At 30.7% G+C, this 18,998-nt stretch overlaps 1 protein-coding gene across 1 annotated transcript; it reads right to left on the bottom strand.

The window, feature by feature from the left end:
• Positions 1 to 7,241: 7,241 nt before the first annotated feature.
• On the bottom strand, positions 7,242 to 11,239 carry LOC123915198 (EIN3-binding F-box protein 1). Its single transcript, XM_045966344.1, has 2 exons — positions 10,512 to 11,239; positions 7,242 to 9,845 (listed from the first exon to the last, which is right to left on the bottom strand). The coding sequence occupies exons 1-2, from the start codon at positions 10,534 to 10,536 to the stop codon at positions 7,939 to 7,941; spliced, it is 1,932 nt and encodes a 643-aa protein (XP_045822300.1). The 5' UTR covers positions 10,537 to 11,239; the 3' UTR covers positions 7,242 to 7,938.
• Positions 11,240 to 18,998: the final 7,759 nt, after the last annotated feature.

The raw sequence follows: 18,998 nt of genomic DNA, 5'->3' as shown, positions 1-18,998 counted from the left end.
CATTTATACATATTTCCTTAATCAGTTACACATATTCAAGCTACTTATCAATATCATCACGTATTTACTCATCGAACGTTTCCGTCCCCAGATAACGTCGAGAAATCTATTAAACCTATCAAACCCCGATCCCTCGGGTGCTTAATCGATCCAATATCATTAAGTTCCAATACTTTAAGTGAATATTAAATCTAAGTCTATTCCTAGATCTTAGCTTTTAATAGATGTTATCCTAGAGCAAGATTTAAAACATATATTCCTATACCATTTCAAATCCAAAGATGAAAACAATAACAACAAGGATAACATCAATATTGATTTGTAACTAGAATATATATAACACCATGATCAAGATAAACACATACTAATAGAGTAATTTACATTCAATCCCAACAAGAGAAATTATTTACCCATATTCATGAGAACTTTACAAAAGATCAAGAAGAAAAGAGATGAACAAACATTACAATGATGATTCTTCAACTATTGTTGTGTATCCACCTCCAAAACCCCTTGAATCTGCCTCCTAGGTCTCTCCTTGATGAATTTGAGTGGTGGGAATGGTATATATTTTGTTTTTCTGCATCTGATATCTATTTATAGTGAAACTGGATTTTTAAGCTGGCCCAGCCAGATATAGCTGGCTCAGCCAGCTACCTTACTTCATAGCTGGGTTTGCTAACACGTGTCATCTGAGTCACCTCCCATCTCTTCTGGCTTTCTCTGGCTGGAGCCAGAAATGTTTTGCCAATACAAAAGGGTCTGTAGCTTTCTCTGGCTTAAGCCATAAACTCTCTGCCAATTCCACCAGATTTCTAACTTTCTCTGGCTTTCTCTAGCCCAGCCAGCATATATCAGTTCCATAAAAAATTCAACTTTAAGTACAAAAACCTGTCAAAATGATTGGGATTAAAGATAAACTAACCAAAATTAGATCAACACATATATGTACAAGTTCTTGGGGACTTATATACACAAATCTTGCAAAATAAGTCAATAAGTGCATAAATTATATATGTAAAATTACTACTTTTTGACACTTATCAATGAGCAATAATATTGTTGTACCATGATTGAAAATGAAAATGCAAATTAAAGAAGAACGAATAATATTGAGCAATATTGTGTAGTCGGTATTTTTTGTGATGGATTAAAATAAAGTTTCACTCTAAAACTTATTAAATTAATTGGAATTTTCACTTGAAGGTCAGATAATTCTAGCTTTTAATCCTAGTAAGGAATTATTCGTTTGTGTATAAATATGAATTTTCAAGCCTTTCTTCCTACGAAGCACGGACATATTTATGATTACGCGTGTTGTGGTGTCTGACAGTGTCGGTGTCTGACACTTGTATGACACTCGTGCGACACGTGTCTGATTGGTCAGACCGGTGTCCAGAAAAAGTCAATTTTTCCTTTACTTTGACACTCATTTGATCGGTGTCCGACACCTATAAGACACTCACACAACACGTGTCGGACAAGTGTCTAAAAAAAAAATTGTTTTTTCTTTACTTATATTCTCCTTACGCACATATCATGCATATCTACAAGAGTTAAAGATGGGTCGAAACAACAATATTTATAGTTTTTCGATAGTAGATGGATAAATAAAAGTAAAATTTTATTATATCTTGATTTAAAACTTTTTTTTAATAATAACTTGTTCAACTTATATTTACGTGTATATATTTTGATTATCAATTTATATCTTTTATAAATATCTAGCGGTGTCAGTGTCCTATATTTTTTACATTAACGGTGTCGCCGTGTCCATATCGATGTTTTGTCGCGGTGTACGTGTCGGAGTTCGTGTTTCGTAGTTTTCTTCTAGTTATAGCTCTTCAAGTCATTTTCAATGCTTACATCAGATTTTTTAAAAACTACGAAATCATTATCTCAACTCATATAAGTGCAATGCATTTATCTAACTTTCTATTCTTATGTAAAGAAGCTAGCTGGTTGTGGTGGCTTTTATTTTTTAAAATATAATTTTCTGTCCTTTTGTAATATAGAAAGATGCTTTTAGCATATAAATTTTAACCAAAAACACTAAAACAAAATGCAACTATGGCCACAACATAAACATTTTTTAGGTTTTTTTTTTTTAAAGAATTTTGTAGGTTTTTTTTAATGACATACGTTATGGGAGTGGATTCTCTCGTGCACATGATTATGGATTGAAATTTTAGCCTAGATGATGAGATGATGATGGTACAAAATGTTGCTTCGAATTTTTAGATGACGACGGTGCATATGTGACGCTTCAACTATATATTCAGGAGTAGAGATCGTCTCTATTTCCCGAAAAAAAATGGTGTTGTTCATTACTATAGTTTTGACATAAACCAATGATATAAGTGCACGACGTCTTTCGAGAATTATTCTCATTATTTAAATATTTATATACCACAATAATTATAGTTTCCATTTCTTTTAAGAAATGAAGAGGATCCCAACTCTACATTGATTTACGTGTTTAGAAGATGTACGTCCATCGGATGTTTTCACGAAATGCTTTCCAAAGCATATAATGCATATCCAGAGCTTCAACAATACTACTTCCTACATATATGTAAACAAACATATTATAGTATTAATTGTTATCAAACAACTTATTATCGTCAAAACTAAAAATTAAAGATAATTGTTCTTCAAACCTTTTTTTATTCAACATAAACATTTTTTAGGTTATTTTTAATGAAATGTATTTGTATTTGTTAGTGTATATTTTGAGTAAAGATATAATTATGACTTTCTTTATCATTCTAGTCCTTATTTTTTCACCACAAGCATAACGTCAACCTTATATTCCCCTAATATTTATTTTTTTAGGTTCCTATAGAAAGTTTTATATCAAACAGAGCAAGATATTTTATTTGGTATATATATTGATCAATCTTTATCAGATGATAACCATAAATATTAGGCATAGCAATAATTGTGCTTATTATATAATTGGAATATATGCCCTCGTCATTCTCTACCACATAACAAACATATACATTTAGGTAGGTTAGGAGTCTCACGTTGATAGAAGATTTTAAAACCACCGAAAAGGAAAAGACTATCAATGGATCAGTAACGATAAAGTGAAAGTCGTTGTGAACATTAGGTCTTAAAGAACGTAACGTGTTAGAGACCTTATATTAATTAAATAGATAAAAGTATTGAATGTACGCAATACTTAATCCATAAAACGTTTCTCCCCTGTTGTTTTGAGTTTGATTTTCATCATGTGCTTCAATACTATATCTTGTTGATTAGATAATTAGATATATATATATATACATGTTCTTCAAAATCCATAACTTAAATAAATTTTTTAATCTTTCCATATCACTTAATGAAGATTGATCGTCTATATATATATATGCATGTGTCGTCATCAGTAAGAGTTTGAAAATGTAATTAAACTCTTACGAGTTTATATGATTCTAAATTTGAAAAACTGAGTTTTACTCATGTGAGTAAACTCTTACAAATTCAAGTATATATATTATGATAAAATTTAGAGCTGTCAAAATAGACGGGCTGATCCACCAAGTCTAAATAAATTTAGGATTTGTACATTAAAACATTAGTTCGAATATTTTTAAGACTTTTTAGCTCGGTTAAAAAAAATAGCCAAATTTAAATATGAAATTTTTGGCCTGACTTGATAAAACCCAAAACTCATGGGTCAATCCATTTAGGAACAGATAGTCTCTTTTGACAGCTCAATTTTACTAAAGAATTTACGAGTTTACAAGTTTATATTAGTTAGCTCTTAAGTTTTTTTTAGTTAATATTAGTTGGTATTTGATTTAACATCATATTGGTTTGATCTTAAGTAATAAAAATTATTAAACGCAATAAGATATAGTCAATCAAGATATTAAATTGTCATTGAAAAAAATTAAGATATCAAGTGGTTAATAAGTTTTTTTAAAATGTTTGTAAAAAAAAAAACCTTTTTTAAAACGAATGTTCAAAAGAATTCAATTCATTCTAATAAAAATAATTTTTTTATCGGACTTTGTTTATTTTACCGTCTAACTCTTTAAATTACCGGATTCTATTTTCTTAAAAATCATATTTTTAACACAAAAAAAATGCCCAGAAGTCTCTTTCATTTTTTTTTACAAAAGTCTCTTTCATATTTTAGAATTTAGATATAAGAAGTTTGCGTCTTTATTAACCATGAACCGATCTAAATGGTAAGAATTTTCTTAATCTCTTTAAGCATGTAGTTAGGAGTTTGATTTTTGGCTTATACGTATGAAAAAATTTGGTTGGAAGCGAAAAACCTATTTTATATGTTCCGCATATTCTCCGAAGAAGATTAATCATCGTAATAACGGTGTAAACTTCGTATCAATATCATATTAAAAAAAAAACGTCTTTTTCATTCAATAAATGATTGATATTTTTATTTTTATTTTTATTTGAGTATGTGTTAAATTTTAAGACACGTATTGATTTATTTTCTACTATATTTTTCAAAATGACATCAATTATTATGTCATTGTCTTGTTACAACACAATGAAATTGCCTAAGAAAGTGTCATATTCTCATTTCTTAGCCGGCTTCAATGTCTCCCTTAATAGGATATATACATCAATTTCATAGAAGAATAAAAAATCAATTATAGTGGGCCATAAGTGGGGTTGGGTGGCATTTAGCATGCACAAAGTTTTAAATTTGTGCATGGTGCACAAATTTAAGTCAACGGTTAGATTTTAAAGTCTTATTAATCTTATCATATAGCACCCACACCATACCCCATCTTCTTCTCTCTTCTCTTTACCCACAGCCAGCAGCAACCCACTCTAGAAATGGTTATCAAATCTGATGGTCCTCAATTAAATATTTAAATCCAATTCAAAACCAAGCAACAAATAGAGACGCATCGCAAATTATCATCAAACTCAGTCAAATTCCTAAATCAAATTTTATGATTATTTACAAATACCTTTTGTTAATCTAAAGGGGAAGAAAGGGAGAATAATATTGGACAAAGAATCAGATAAATTGCTCCAAAGAACCAAAGCAACAACTCAGGTAAGGAACAAAGGGATAATAATTTTGATGAGTTTTTCCAGAAAAAAGACAATAACCATTGTTGGTGTAAACGTCGATTTAAAATGTTATAATAAATATAAAATTTGAAGTAGAAATAGGAATGTTGAAAATATTCAGATCTTGGTGAATCCAAATCCAAATACGGATCTCAAAAACGAAAATGTCGATTAGGTTTTAGATCTGATTCTGACGGCGGGAAAATTGGCGGCTGAGACTTCCATTTTAGTGTACCATCTATCTATATGTAGTTCTGCACTTTTATGGAACCGTATTCAGTTTAACGACGTGTGCCTGTGACCGCCATTCTCATATATGCACATTCATCTGAGTAAAATGAGTTTAATATATTTTTTAATTTTTATTTAATTCTAAATTCTAAAATTGAAGACAGTTAAATTATCGGTGATTCTGTTATGCATTTTTTTTTTGTTGTACAGAAGATATGTGATTGAATGTTTGTATAGTTTCTTTAACTTTTGTTTTTGGTCTTCTATGAAATGGTTGGTGGGGCTCGTAGTGATCTAAAGTTTTTTTTTTCCATGACTGAGGAAGAAGGAGCAATGAAGTGGAAAAGGAAGGAGATGGAAGAAAATTCAATCTAATGTGGAAGGAGCATGATAAGTTTCAATGGGAATGTGAAATCTAACCATTGATCTAAAGTTGTGCATGGTGCACAAATTTTAAATTTGTGCATACTAAATGCTACCGTGGGGTTGTGTCCTAAGCTGAACTTGCTGTTCTTGTCTCTAAAAAATACGTTTTGGGAAGGTTCTACCTATGTAGGGTCATGTAGTGGTGACTTTATACAAGTTGTGCATGAATCATTTGTTTTGTGACAATGCATGTGTCATTGAATGTGTTAAATCTCTGACAATATTGCCCCAGAACCATTGAACCTAAACTTTTTTTGTGAATTGTGATGTTTTATAAGGAACACATATTCAAATTCAAAAATCTTGTAAAATCTTATGTGTGTGAAACATGAACCTCCACGATTCACAATATAAACCATAGATGGATGAGTCAAGTACAGATACATTATATATTCTCTTTTTATTTTCATGTTTTTATTCTTTTGGACTACCGAAAAAAAATTATGCATATATGTACCAAAAAAAATTGTATATGATTCTTTTTTAAAGGATCGTGTTAAACAATGTCCCAGGATATTTATTAAACATACATGAAAAAGAAATTAAGGATAAAATTTTCTTATTAGTGTGCTTGAATTTTCCTTTTTCAACTACTATAATTTATAAAGCCTATTTAATATTGAAATATGATGAGTTGAATAAAAATAAGATACATAAGATAAAATAAATAATTATTCTATCATATATTTTTATTGTTGATAATTTCTATTATTTGTTAGATATACATATGATAAAAAATAATAATATTTTATCATGTCCTATTTTTAATACATAATTTAGAACAAAAAAATTATTCTTTCAATTCAAAGAAATTACATATATGGCTTTTATCAAATTAACTTGTAATATTTTTAAATTTTATAAATTAACAAAATAAATAGGAACTACATATTTCTATATTTCTATTATATATGTTATATAATTTAAATAAAGATGTTATATATATTATGTAAAATATTTAAATTTTAGTGTATTTAAAAAATAGAACTTATTTATAATATTAAAAACATTTTCAAAGTTAAAAACAGAACAGAATTATATTTTCAAAGTTGAAATGAAAATAGGAAGTTAAAAAAAAAAAAAAAAAAAAAAACTCCATTGGGCATTTGACATGCAATTAGTTTATCTTCTTTTAAATTTTTTCCTTTTTAAGTGAAACCTTAAGAGCACAATTAAGACACGCAATTAAATAATTTTCATTCTAACTTGTTCACTAAGCAATACTTTACTTCTTAACCTAAATTAGATGTGCTTAAAAAAAACCAACCTAAATTAGATGTATCACAAGCTTGTTTTTCATATGCCTAAGATTACTTGATATTGGGTGGAGTTGCAGAAAAGCATGGTTTCTTGTAAATAAAGCCTTAAACTACTTTGTGAATAGAAAAACAAGTGCCAACAAAAGCTTTGCTACTTAAATGTATCTCAAGCTTGGTTCACATGGAAAAAAATGACTTAATGATGTTAATTAACTGCTTATGAATTAAAACTAAAGTATACTGCATGAATATAAAAACATATGATTTTGGAAAGAAACTGCAAATTTTATTTCATCATTGTGGTAATATACCATACAGCACAAAAGGCAAATATCAGCATCAATACACAATATAGAGAAGTTACAGTGACAAGTTCATAAAAAATGAAGCCTTAAAAAAACTAGGGCCTGATAAAAAAACAATCTTGGAAGAAGATTGTCATGGCAGACATGTATAACTTGCCGCCACGGCCAAGGTCCCCAAAAACAAGGCATCATAACACCGAACCTGACAACTGCAACAACCCTAACAAGAGCACAAATACTGAAACTGTCCTTTGAGTCAAAACACCTATGGACATGATGGTACAGATAACTGTAAAAACATAGACATAGAACTATGACATTGTGGCAAAACCGATATGAAGCCGAGCTAAAAACATCGGGCTGCCAACACAAAGAAACAAAAGATTCCTAACTCCAGAACCCAGTCGCTGTGTTCTCAGAGATATGCAGCCATTTAAAAGGCGGCAACCAAATAAGGTGCCAAAAACAGAATTCCAATCATAGGAATCTGAAAAAATGATGGTTAAATGACTGCATACTCCGGAAAAAGGGAACCAGGTTGCTGGATGATGATCAAGACCCAAAGTCAATGGACCAAAAAACTACTATGTCGTGTAACTAGACTTCTGCGTGTTCTGTTTCGAGCCTAAATTGCCGAGTGAGAATAAATCTTGCATTCATGAGAGGATGTCACACCTCCAAAGATGTTCAACAAGCATTTCAACTGCGCTGCTGCTAATCGAATTGCAATGCTGGATATTTAGTCCCAAAAGGGTGTGGCCCAATTTCCTCAAAGCGGGCAAACTCCTGTCCGTAATCAAAGTGCAGCCTGACAGAGAAAGAATCTGTAGATTTAACTGTTTTGCATGTGCCAGGGCTGCCATCCCAGCATCAGAGATTGTACACATGGAAACATCAAGATCACAAAGCAATTGGCAGTGTTCAGCAATTGCTACCAAGCTAGCGTTGCTGATATTTTTACAACCTTCAAGGTTTAGAACCTCAAGAGTCCAACCATGTAGATTGACCAGGGATGAAACTACTTTGTCGGTAAGATTGATACAACCATTAAGATTAACTTTAACGAGACCAACCTTGGAGCTCTCAAGCAGTGGAAGCAAACCAGCATCTGTCACTCCCTTAAGTCCAGTCAATTCAACCTGTTGAAGCTGAGGGCACAACTTTCCGAGTACAGAAAGGGTAGCGTTGCCAAATCCAGGGCAGTTACAGATTGTCAATGAACGGAGTGATTCACAAGGAGCTACCGGAGAAAATTCCAAGTCCAAGTCTTTGATCCCATAGCAGCTTACAAGTGAAAGAGCCTTCAATTTAGCACCACGGTTAAAAAGGACACCGAAAAACCCGAATTGGGTAATTCTGTGGCACTCTTCCAATTGTAGGCTTTCAAGTGATATAGCTTCCTTGGTGAATGAAATCAATCCATTGTCTGAGAGAAACGCACACTTATTAAGGTGTACGCTTTTCAAATTAGGGCAACCCTTTCCAACAGCTGCAAGTCCAACATCTGTTACTCCTCTGCAGGATGCAATTGTGAGTGACTTCAATTTATGCAATCCATTAGCGTTGGCCATAACCCAGAAGCCCCTTTCACTAACATTTGGAAGGAAATTAAGGACAAGATCGGTAACTGATTTTCCATAATGTCCAATAACAGCCAAAGAAAGATCAGAAACAGTCAAAGCCTGGAGCTTCACTTTCGTCAGAACCAAAGAAGCTGAAGAAAACAGGCCAGCAATTCCCTGATCACCAACACCGGCACAGTCCTTGATAGATATAGATTTCAGATTAGGGCAGAACTTTCCAATAGCTTGTAGACCTTCATTGCAAATGCTAGGACAAGACTCTAATGATAACTCGGTCAGATTTGGACACTTCTTTGCAACTGCGATTAAAGCCTTGTCAGAGATTGCAGGGCATTTGCAGAGGTCAAGCTTCTCTAGCTGTTGACATCCATTAGCGATCTCGATTATGCCTTCATCACCAACAGAAGAAACATTCCATAGAGAAAGAGCCTTTAGAGAAGGGCATCCACTAGCAACTGCTTTGAGACCTAGAGCAGTCACCCCACGAACTGAGTTGCTTCCACGGATTGAAAGCTTTCCCAATCCTCCTCGTGATGCGGTTCCAACTGCAATTGCAGCAAGTCTAACATCTGTTGCCTTCTTTCCTTCTAAGCTCCGGGAAAGATATCCCTCACCTCCGAACTCTTCACTGTCAACTTCCATTTTATTCTTGTCATCTGAGTTGGTACTTTTGTTACAGATTTCACTCTTGCAAATATTGCTTAGAAGCATAAGCCAGCGTTTGGAAACACATGCGCATGCACTCCTTTCTTCACCTACAGGCAACCTTCTAAAGATCTCAAAGAGGCACTCATCTGGTAAAGATTCAATAGAGGTTTTCTGCTTCTGCTCAAACCATTCTCCATCGAAAACAAATGGAACGCTGATACGTGATCTCTTCTGAGGAGGATAGTAGACATCAGCTTGGTGGCCAAGAGACTGGAAGAAACTAGCTTCCTTGGGGTTTGTGTATATTGAACCCCCATGGCAAAAGTTATCACCTGAGATCACAAACGTTTGCGAAAACTCATCAGTAAAGAACAAATTGAACATCTAAATATAATGATCTATGTATGTACATATATAACCACTAAATTCAACACAAAACATCAATTTTGTGAACAAAATATTTGATTAAACAACATAAATCAATATTATAAGTCTCGAGAATTCCATGTTATCCTCTTAAACACTAGATTCATATCAACTAAAACAAAACTGCTTAAATCATATGCAAAATTCCAAATTCATGCTAAACTATCTCCTTATCTCATCAAAACTATAAATCTCTATGTATCTCTTATCAGATCCGCTAAGCAATCAAAACTAATTGTCACACAAAATCCCCACAAATACTAATCTTATAGATCTATAACATAAGACTAATATTACCCATATAAAATTTCACCGCTAAACCACATGATGATCCATAAACATAACAAATTAAGAGAATTAAGAGCAACCCATGATTTGTTTCACAAAAAACAGAACAAAATCATTGTCAAAAAATAAACTTTCTACCCATGAACATCAAAATCATCATCTAACCTAATAATCTATACAGCAACAAGTTACTAAATTTAGAGGCAAAAATTAAAATTTGAAAAACACCCACAACTTAAAAAGCCATGAATTGAATAAAAAACGTGAATAATCAATTAACTTACCAGAAAAGCCGAAGACTTGAGACATGGGTAAAGATGAAACAACCCTCGAAAGAGAGCAAAAAGAACAACAAAGAAGAAAAAGAAGATGGTGATTTCGATGTGTGAGGATTGAAGGCAAATATGCATGAAAGAAAGAAAGAAAGAAAGAAAGAAAGAGTAATTGAAGATTATATGATGAAAACGTTGAAAGTTGAGAAACCCTAATTGAAATAGGGCAAAAAAAAAGAAGAGAGAAAATTAGGTTTGTTGAAAGAAGAAGAAGAAGAAGAATGAAAATGATGATGATGTTATGTTAAGGGGGAAAAGAGAAGGTTTTTATTGTAAGAGACAAGTGGGAAACGGATTCCCATACAATGAATGGTTGATTAATACATGCAATGTATCTTGCATTCAATATGGAAAGTGGGGTTTTCTTTTCTATTATTCTTTTCCCCACTATGGTGGGTTTTTTATTTTATTTTATTTTATTTTATCTGATTAATTTTATTTAATTTAATTTACCTTATCTTTTATGAGGAGAGTTTTGTGATAAGTATAGTAATCAATCAATCAATGAGTTTAATAATGTAATCAATGACTAATGGTTTGGTTATAGTTTAAGAACCTTTGAATGTTAGCTTTGAGGTAATGATATTGGATATAGACAAAATTATGTGTAGTTAATTTTTGATTTATTTACTGAGTCAGTCTGATTGATTCTTTGTATCTAGTTTTGATGTAGCAACTATATTTTGATTCATTCTCTCTTTTTTATTTATAACTAAAAAAGCATAGTTGGTTGGATTCAATCTATTCGTTGAAAGTTGAAACAAACAACCTGTACACATTCTCTTTCCAAAAAAAAAAAAAATTTAAAGTAAATTTGTTTTTTTATTTAACTATTTTAAATTTAAACCGTTCGATCTTAATTGAATGGATAAATTTATTTTGATTGCATGTACTCAAAACTACATCTAATTTAAATTTTTGGGAGAGGCTCAATTATAAATTGCTTCAAAAAGTTTTTTTTTAACAATAGTCACAATTTTCTAACATTTATACATGTACATGGCATGGTAAATTTATAAAGAGAAAACCAACCATTAAAATGTACAAGTTGTAAAGGATCTAAATATATCTTAAACAAATGGTCACAAATTTGATAAAAAATATTGAGAACATTTTTTAAGTGCATCAAAATTTGGATTTCAATGTCAATAAAATGAACTACTATGTATATATGAGTTGGAACATCTAAGAAAAAAAGAGAATTATCTTGAAATATGGATTATTTTTTTTACGAAGTTGGTTTTTCTCTATTTCTCGTAAGAAATATATGATTTTAAGAGAGAAATGAATTACAAAAATTAAAAATAGAGAAATTGAACGACTTAATGATATAAGTCAATAAATGTAAATTATTTTTTCTATTGATGTTCTATTTTCATTACCATGATTGGTTGTTCCTATACAAAATTCAATGAAGATGATTTGAATCCACGTAACCATATGGATTATGCTGAGAAAATTACTTTGTTTATCAGATGTGGGTTCATAGTACTCCATAGAGTGTCTAGAGTAGAAATTTGAATTATTATCTTAGATTGCATTAAAAATAATGGAGGAAAACAATAAAGATAAGTGAATACTTGTTTGATTTTACTAACCATGTCTTGAATATAATCTTTTATTATGAATATTTTATCTCAAATTATTATTTCATGCAAAGACATAAATGTGTTAAGAGAACCAACACATTGGTTTCAAGTGGTTAATGAATTCCTCATAGGACGAATCATTCAGAATATCCCAAGTTCGATTCCTGGTGGAAACAACTTTTGACAAGATTTAACTTACCTTGTGATCGAACTCTGAATTACCAGATCATATTCCCTGAATCAAGTTTTTTTCTTATCGGTGGTTGAAGATGACGAGTTTTACTTTAGTCTCAAACTACCATAGATGGTGGTCTAGTCCTTTACTATGTCTGGGCCTTGTATGATTTGTATGTTTTGATTGGCTTTTCTTTCTGTGACATGTTGTAAATTTTTTTAGTCTACTTTGGCACACCTTGTGCGGAGAAGGCTGTTTGTTAATATATCTCATTTTAGCTTCTTCAAAAAAAAAAAATGTGTTAAGAGTCTCACATTGAATATGAAATAACACGAAGATAAATTTATACCTTACAAACCAAATTTGTTGGGTGGAGTTTGACTCAAACCAAAGTTTATGCATCAATATCAATAACATATAAAGTGAGGAGGTATGTGTTATAAAAGTATCACGATTCACATATGATATATTTATAAGTGGTAATTTTAGAAATCGATTTTATAGGCTGAATTAGGCATGACCAAAATTCTAGTAGAGACAACTTACTAAACTACTAGTGATGATATTTTTCTAACACTTAGTAAAATTTGAAACTAAATTACTCATAACTTGTAAACTTTTTTTTTTACTGAATTGTAACTTTAAAAGAGTAGGAATATGATGTAACAATAGATAAGAAATAATTCATGAAAATTACGTAATTAAAACCAGTCTAAAAAGCAAAGAAATGATTGATTCATGAACCTGCAATGTTAATTTAGAACCACATTATTTGATAATTGATACCCAACTAGGAACACAACTAACTCCATTTACGCGTTACGATTACACAAAACGACAAATCCAACCCACCAAAAATCTATATACAATGTAAGTAACACACAAGAGGGCATTTACCAAATTATTAGGAATTGACCCAAGTTTATGCCACTAACTACTCCTTAATTAATTTTAATTTCTGGCCCACCGCCCAAATATGGTAGAGTTTTTTAGAATCAAAAGTTGAGTCTTTCTTTAAGTCTTAAACCCACAAAAATTAAAGTTTCAACTTTCAACAAACTTGCTACTTAAGGTAGGACAACTTATAATTAGTGGCTTTTAGCATGATTGCATGTTAAAATTTGTCTGCCATGGTCACATGAAGATAAAAATCCTTCATCTATGCCATTCAAAAAAATCCTTCATCTATCTATGTGTCTCAAAAAATCAATTTCTTTTTTTAAGCACAAAAAATCAAATGGTTAAAATTTATATATTTATAAACATATCGGATCCTTTACCAAGATAGTGTGACACAAGTAGATACTTGAGTTCCTTAACCATTTGATCTTGAGTTTGATCCCCGACCGGTGTATATAAAAAAATATTTATTGGAAGAGGTCAACATCATAAATGAATTTGTTACCCCGAGAGGATTTGTCTCTGCAGTTGTGAGCGAAATGTAATTTTGATTTTAAAAAAAATGATATATATTGTTAAATGAAATTTACTAGTTAAAAAATATCAATGTATATTATCATATTGTCTTATGTAAAAAACAGATATTTTTCATATTTATGACTTTGAATTTGTGACGTAGCATAGAGGCCAAGCCAGATGAATTGAACTGGAGAGTTCTGATCATCCACTTGCTTGTTTCTGTATATGGTTCAGTTTTCATAATTCATCGGTACATCTGTACATGCATCAAAGAAAAATCGAAAAATCTCATAAAAAAAAATGAAAAGATTTTTTTAAAAAAATAGAAATTATTACAATTTATGTGTGTGAGTGTATGTGCATAAATGTATTTTGGACATAAAAAAATTGTTTTTTTTATGGAAAAGACATAAAAAAATTGTTAAGTTTCTATTTGTTTTTTGGTATATTTTTTAATTGTGTACCTCAAAAATTAATATTATTTTATTTTATTTTCGTCCTTTAACTAGTTTTTATTTTATTTTAATCCCTTAATTGTATTATGTTAGTCATGTTGGTTCGTTTTGTTAATTTTGTGTGAAAATCATTAACTCATGTACACACGTAGTATTGGGGTTGGCCGGAAACTAAAGCCCCTTAGAACATTCACAATGTAGCTCATTTTTTTAGTACACATTATTTATTTATTTATAATTTTTTTTTTGGTACATATTTATAATTTTTTAATAATAGTATATTTAACAAGCATTTTATCACTCCAACCCAACATCTCTTTAAAAAAATTCTAAATATGTCTCGTCAATAACTTTATATTATTATATGAAAGTAAGTGAGTTTCATAAAAGATATATTTTATTGAAAATTAAGGTGAGTCTCAAAAGTGAAAGTGCTTAATGTAGAATCACTACCTAGTTAATTTTGTTTTGCTCCAATATGAGTACTTAATAAATACGGCTAATGCTGCGGTGGACCACCTTCAAGAGTGGTCCACCGTGGACAAATGATCTACCGAATATGAATTTTACGAAATTCACTGTTGGATTGAAAGTTTATATCGTATAGATCATCCATAAATTTTTAAAATTTTTTTGAAAATCATTTGATATGTTATTGAGACACATCAAGATTAACGTTATTTAATAAACTGTTAATCTTGATGTGTTTCAATAACATATCAAATGATTTTCAATTTTTCTAAATTTTTCTATGGATGATCTATATGATATAAACTTTCAATCCAACGGTGGATTTTGTAAAATTCGTATTCGTTATAATGTTATTCATGACTGGTCCACCATGGACCACTTGATGAAGTGGTCCATATTAGAATTTACCTAATAAATACTAATGCTTAAAACAATAAATACTTACCATTAGAGATGCTCTTATTCTTCGTCTTCAAAAATAGGGTTCTTCATCTCTTTTACCTTCAAACCCAAAAATTCAACAAACTCAAACCCATAAATTCAACATTTTGAGCTTATAGGTTTGATTATAGACCAAATATATATGTTACATACATGCTACTAAAACCACCATTTTCTCTTATATTATAGGCTACATAAATTAGTTGTGTATTCAAAAAATAAATTTTTTGTTATATTAAAGGATTAGAAGGAGTATTTGTAAATAATGTTCCTTTCCAACCATTAAGGACACCATTGGTGCGCTCTACAACCACTATTTTGCATCTAATGTGTCTGACTTTGTTATGGTTATTTGAATTGTGGATCAATAGAATAAAGCTATGCAGGATTGTGAATATACGTGAGATGTGTAATTTGAGAAAGTAATTTTTATGGGTTTGATGAAAGAGGAGAAGAAGTTAAAGAAAATTAATTTTAAATTGATGAATTGAGAAGACAATGAAGAATTAAGAGGAAGAAAAACCCTAATTTGGAAAATAAGGGAAAACTAAGATTTGGGGAAAAGTTAACAGAGAATTAACATAAAGGACTTAATTGATTAATGAAAATAAAGTTAGGAAGGAAGACCAAAACAAAACTAAAATTAATTATGTAATCAAAATGAAGCTAAAAGATAAATTAAGGGATAAAAAAACAATTTAACCTAAAAAATATATAGGACTACAATTATTTTTAAGCAGAAAGAATTACTACAACCTTAGATTAGGATGCTCTTCCTTCAAAAAAAAAAAAAGATTAGGATGTCCTTATGTTGAAAAATTATGAGAAAATTAATAAAGTGGATAGTGTTGTTTAAGGACGGAGGTAGTAGTACTTATCTCTAAAATTCAAATATACAATAAAATTTCAAATTCAAACTTCAATGAAAATGTTCAACCTAATTCATATATACAATAAAATCTCGAGTTTAAACTCTGATGAAAATGTCCGGCCTAATAATATTAGTGTTATTGTTTTGAAGTGAGAATCATGTACGAGGAAATTAGTACATGGAGAATTTTCTAGGTTGAAGGAATGTAATTAATGCAAGGGTTCTTTTTTGTTTGTTTCCTTAGATTCCATGCATGTTCTTTTTTTCATTTTTATTTGTATTAGGTTCATTGTTTAAGTTAAAGATTATGATCATCATACCTTAACTTAAATTAATCGAATAATCCATTTTCCATGAAATGTACTACTTTTGACCATGACCACGTACACACATGCATGCTTCTCATATTGTTCTCACTCCAAATTCATGCTCCCTTATAAAACATTGAATTTAGATCATTCCCTTTTCCCTTAAGATTATCATGCAATTGTGCTGATTAATTACATATTATATAAAGTAATGATTCGGAGGTCATTTCTCTTGTTCTTCAAGATGTGACCTTAGAATTAGTTAGGAGTTAGGATTTAATATCTATTTTTTTTTTTATGAATGATGACTTGGATTTTTCCCAACATCCGTACAATTGTTCATGTTTGTAATTTACTAGCAGGAGCTTGTTACATTAACTTCTATCCAATTTTTGAACACATGATTTGGTAGGTCATGTGCAATTTTTCATAGAAAATAGATAGTTATTTCCGTTATGATGTATGAGTCTGAATTTTGTTGGTTGTAAGAGTTTTTTTTTTTGACGCAAAGAAAACTTATGCCATTTCATTCATAATAATAGTAGCAATACAATGAGGGATTACATTAAAAGTACTGCGATAAGCATGGGATAAAGCTGCTCGTGCGAGTGCATGAGCGCTACCGTTTGCTTGACGCCTAGTAAAAACGACTATGAAGTCATTATAGTGATGAAGTAAGGTTCGACAATTTTGAATGATTGAACCATACTCCGATTGGTTGATACTCATCTTGTTCACATCATCCACAACAATCTTACAATCTAGTTCAAAGACAACTTTATTATAACCCAAGCTAGCAACCCATTGTATACCTTGATATAAGCTCCACGCTTCTGCTTCCTGTGCTGTCATTACCACATCTTCATGTGCTTCTTGTAAGAGTTGAAGTACAAACAAGTTCAACAATATATATGAAAAAAAGAAGTTCAACAATATATATGAATCAGAATTTAATGACACGTAATAAACATATCATATAGTAGTAGTTACACATCCAATAACTATTTGTAGAAGACAAATTAACGGCGTAGCTTATTTTTGAGCTTATGCAAAATAGTTTATACAAATAAATTTTTATATAGTATTATAAGGTTGTGAAAGTAGTTTATGAAAAAACTGTTTATGAAGATACAATTTTCGTTAATTAGAACTTGTGAGTTAACATAAAAACTTTCTTGTCCCGGTGTTCGCCCCCCTTTGGGGCCTTGTTCGCTCTTGGATCGGCATCTTTTCGGTTGATCCGGAATTGGTACATGACCATATTGCTCAGTTTTCTTTTTATTCAGGTGGTATGCGGGCTCGCCGGTCATTTTTACAACTGATTTGATTATGTTGTATCTGGGTTATTTGGAAGAGAGGAATAACCGTGTGTTTAAGGCTAAGGCGGCCACAATTTCTCAAATACTAGATAAGGTTGAATTACATTCCTTGTCGTGGTTGAAGGCCTACAATGCTACTTTTGATCTAAACTCTCATATGTGGTGGTCGAGCCTTATGGTTTGTCTGGGATTTGGCTAAGTTTTTGTTTCTCCATGTCTGTTTGTCTGTTGTTTTGTATACTTTTGAGGTTATGATTGGCACATCTTGTGCTTGGTAGAATTTCTAGTTGGTGTTAATATAATTCATTTTTGCTTGTTAAAAAAAAATATAAAAACTTATTTATTTACATAAATTATTTTTTATAAGCTGAAAAATAAATCGATCTAAACGCCCCTAAATCAACCAAATTATGCTAAACCATCTAATATTATGTTATAATAATAATAATAATAATAATAATAATAATAATAATAATAATAATAATAATAATAATAATAATAATAATAGATAGCTGCACATATTTTAAATAGCAAATTATATGTTAATATATAGTTTTAAAATGCCATGAATTTTCATAGGCTTAATCAACTTAAAGAGAAGTTTCAATTCAATATGATGATAATGAAGAATTAGCATATTAAGTCCAAATTGGAGGCCACAAATTTCTTCAATATATTATTCTATACTATGCTATACTATGCTATTGCTATACTATATATTTTTTTTTTTGACAGTCTATTGCTATACTATATGATCACTTATCAGTCACGTTTATTTTGCTCTACTCTTGTCTTGAGGCTATTTCCGCGTGTTGACTCTTGGAACCAATATTGACCCCTTGTTGTGGGAAAATTTAAAATCCTACTTTATCATCACATTTTTCTAATGACATAATGTTACATTAAAACACATTATCTAGTGAGTATTGTACTAATAATGTCAAGGTCTAAGTTGTTCGTGAGATCTCAACCTAATCCGAAAACTGACATCGTACATGAATGAGTGTAGACGTTGGACTCAATGAAAGAGAAAAAAGACCAAACATAAGAGAAAAAATTATGTAAAATTTGGAAAACACGTGAATCTACGGTATTGGCGTCGGGTTTTGTGTCAAACAAACATTTCTCGTAACCAAAACCACAAATAATCATCAATAAAGGTTAATTAGATCTAGCAAAAGAGGATAGACTCGCACAACGTGGTGAACCAAAATTTGAATCAGTCTATGAGAGGTATCGACATTTAGTGACCTGACGAAGGAAAAAAAAAATAATAGTTGATGCTAACAAGTTAAAAGACACATCTTATTAGAATTGTATATATTAGAACATTAATTAATTAGTTAAAATTGAATAATTAATCTAGACAAGGTTGAATATAGAGTGATAGC

Source organism: Trifolium pratense, linkage group LG1 (assembly GCF_020283565.1).
Source record: "Trifolium pratense cultivar HEN17-A07 linkage group LG1, ARS_RC_1.1, whole genome shotgun sequence".
NCBI classification, from domain to species: Eukaryota; Viridiplantae; Streptophyta; class Magnoliopsida; order Fabales; family Fabaceae; genus Trifolium; species Trifolium pratense.
This window is presented reverse-complemented; position numbering and strand designations above follow the sequence as displayed.

What these genes read in the sequence shown, in the direction of transcription:
- LOC123915198 (XM_045966344.1), bottom strand. Translation starts at nt 10,536, where the DNA reads ATGTCTCAAGTCTTCGGCTTTTCTG. An exon ending in TCAAGTCTTCGGCTTTTCTG is followed by an intron (nt 9,846 to 10,511) that starts GTAAGTTAATTG and finishes TTGTGATCTCAG; the next exon opens with GTGATAACTTTTGCCATGGG.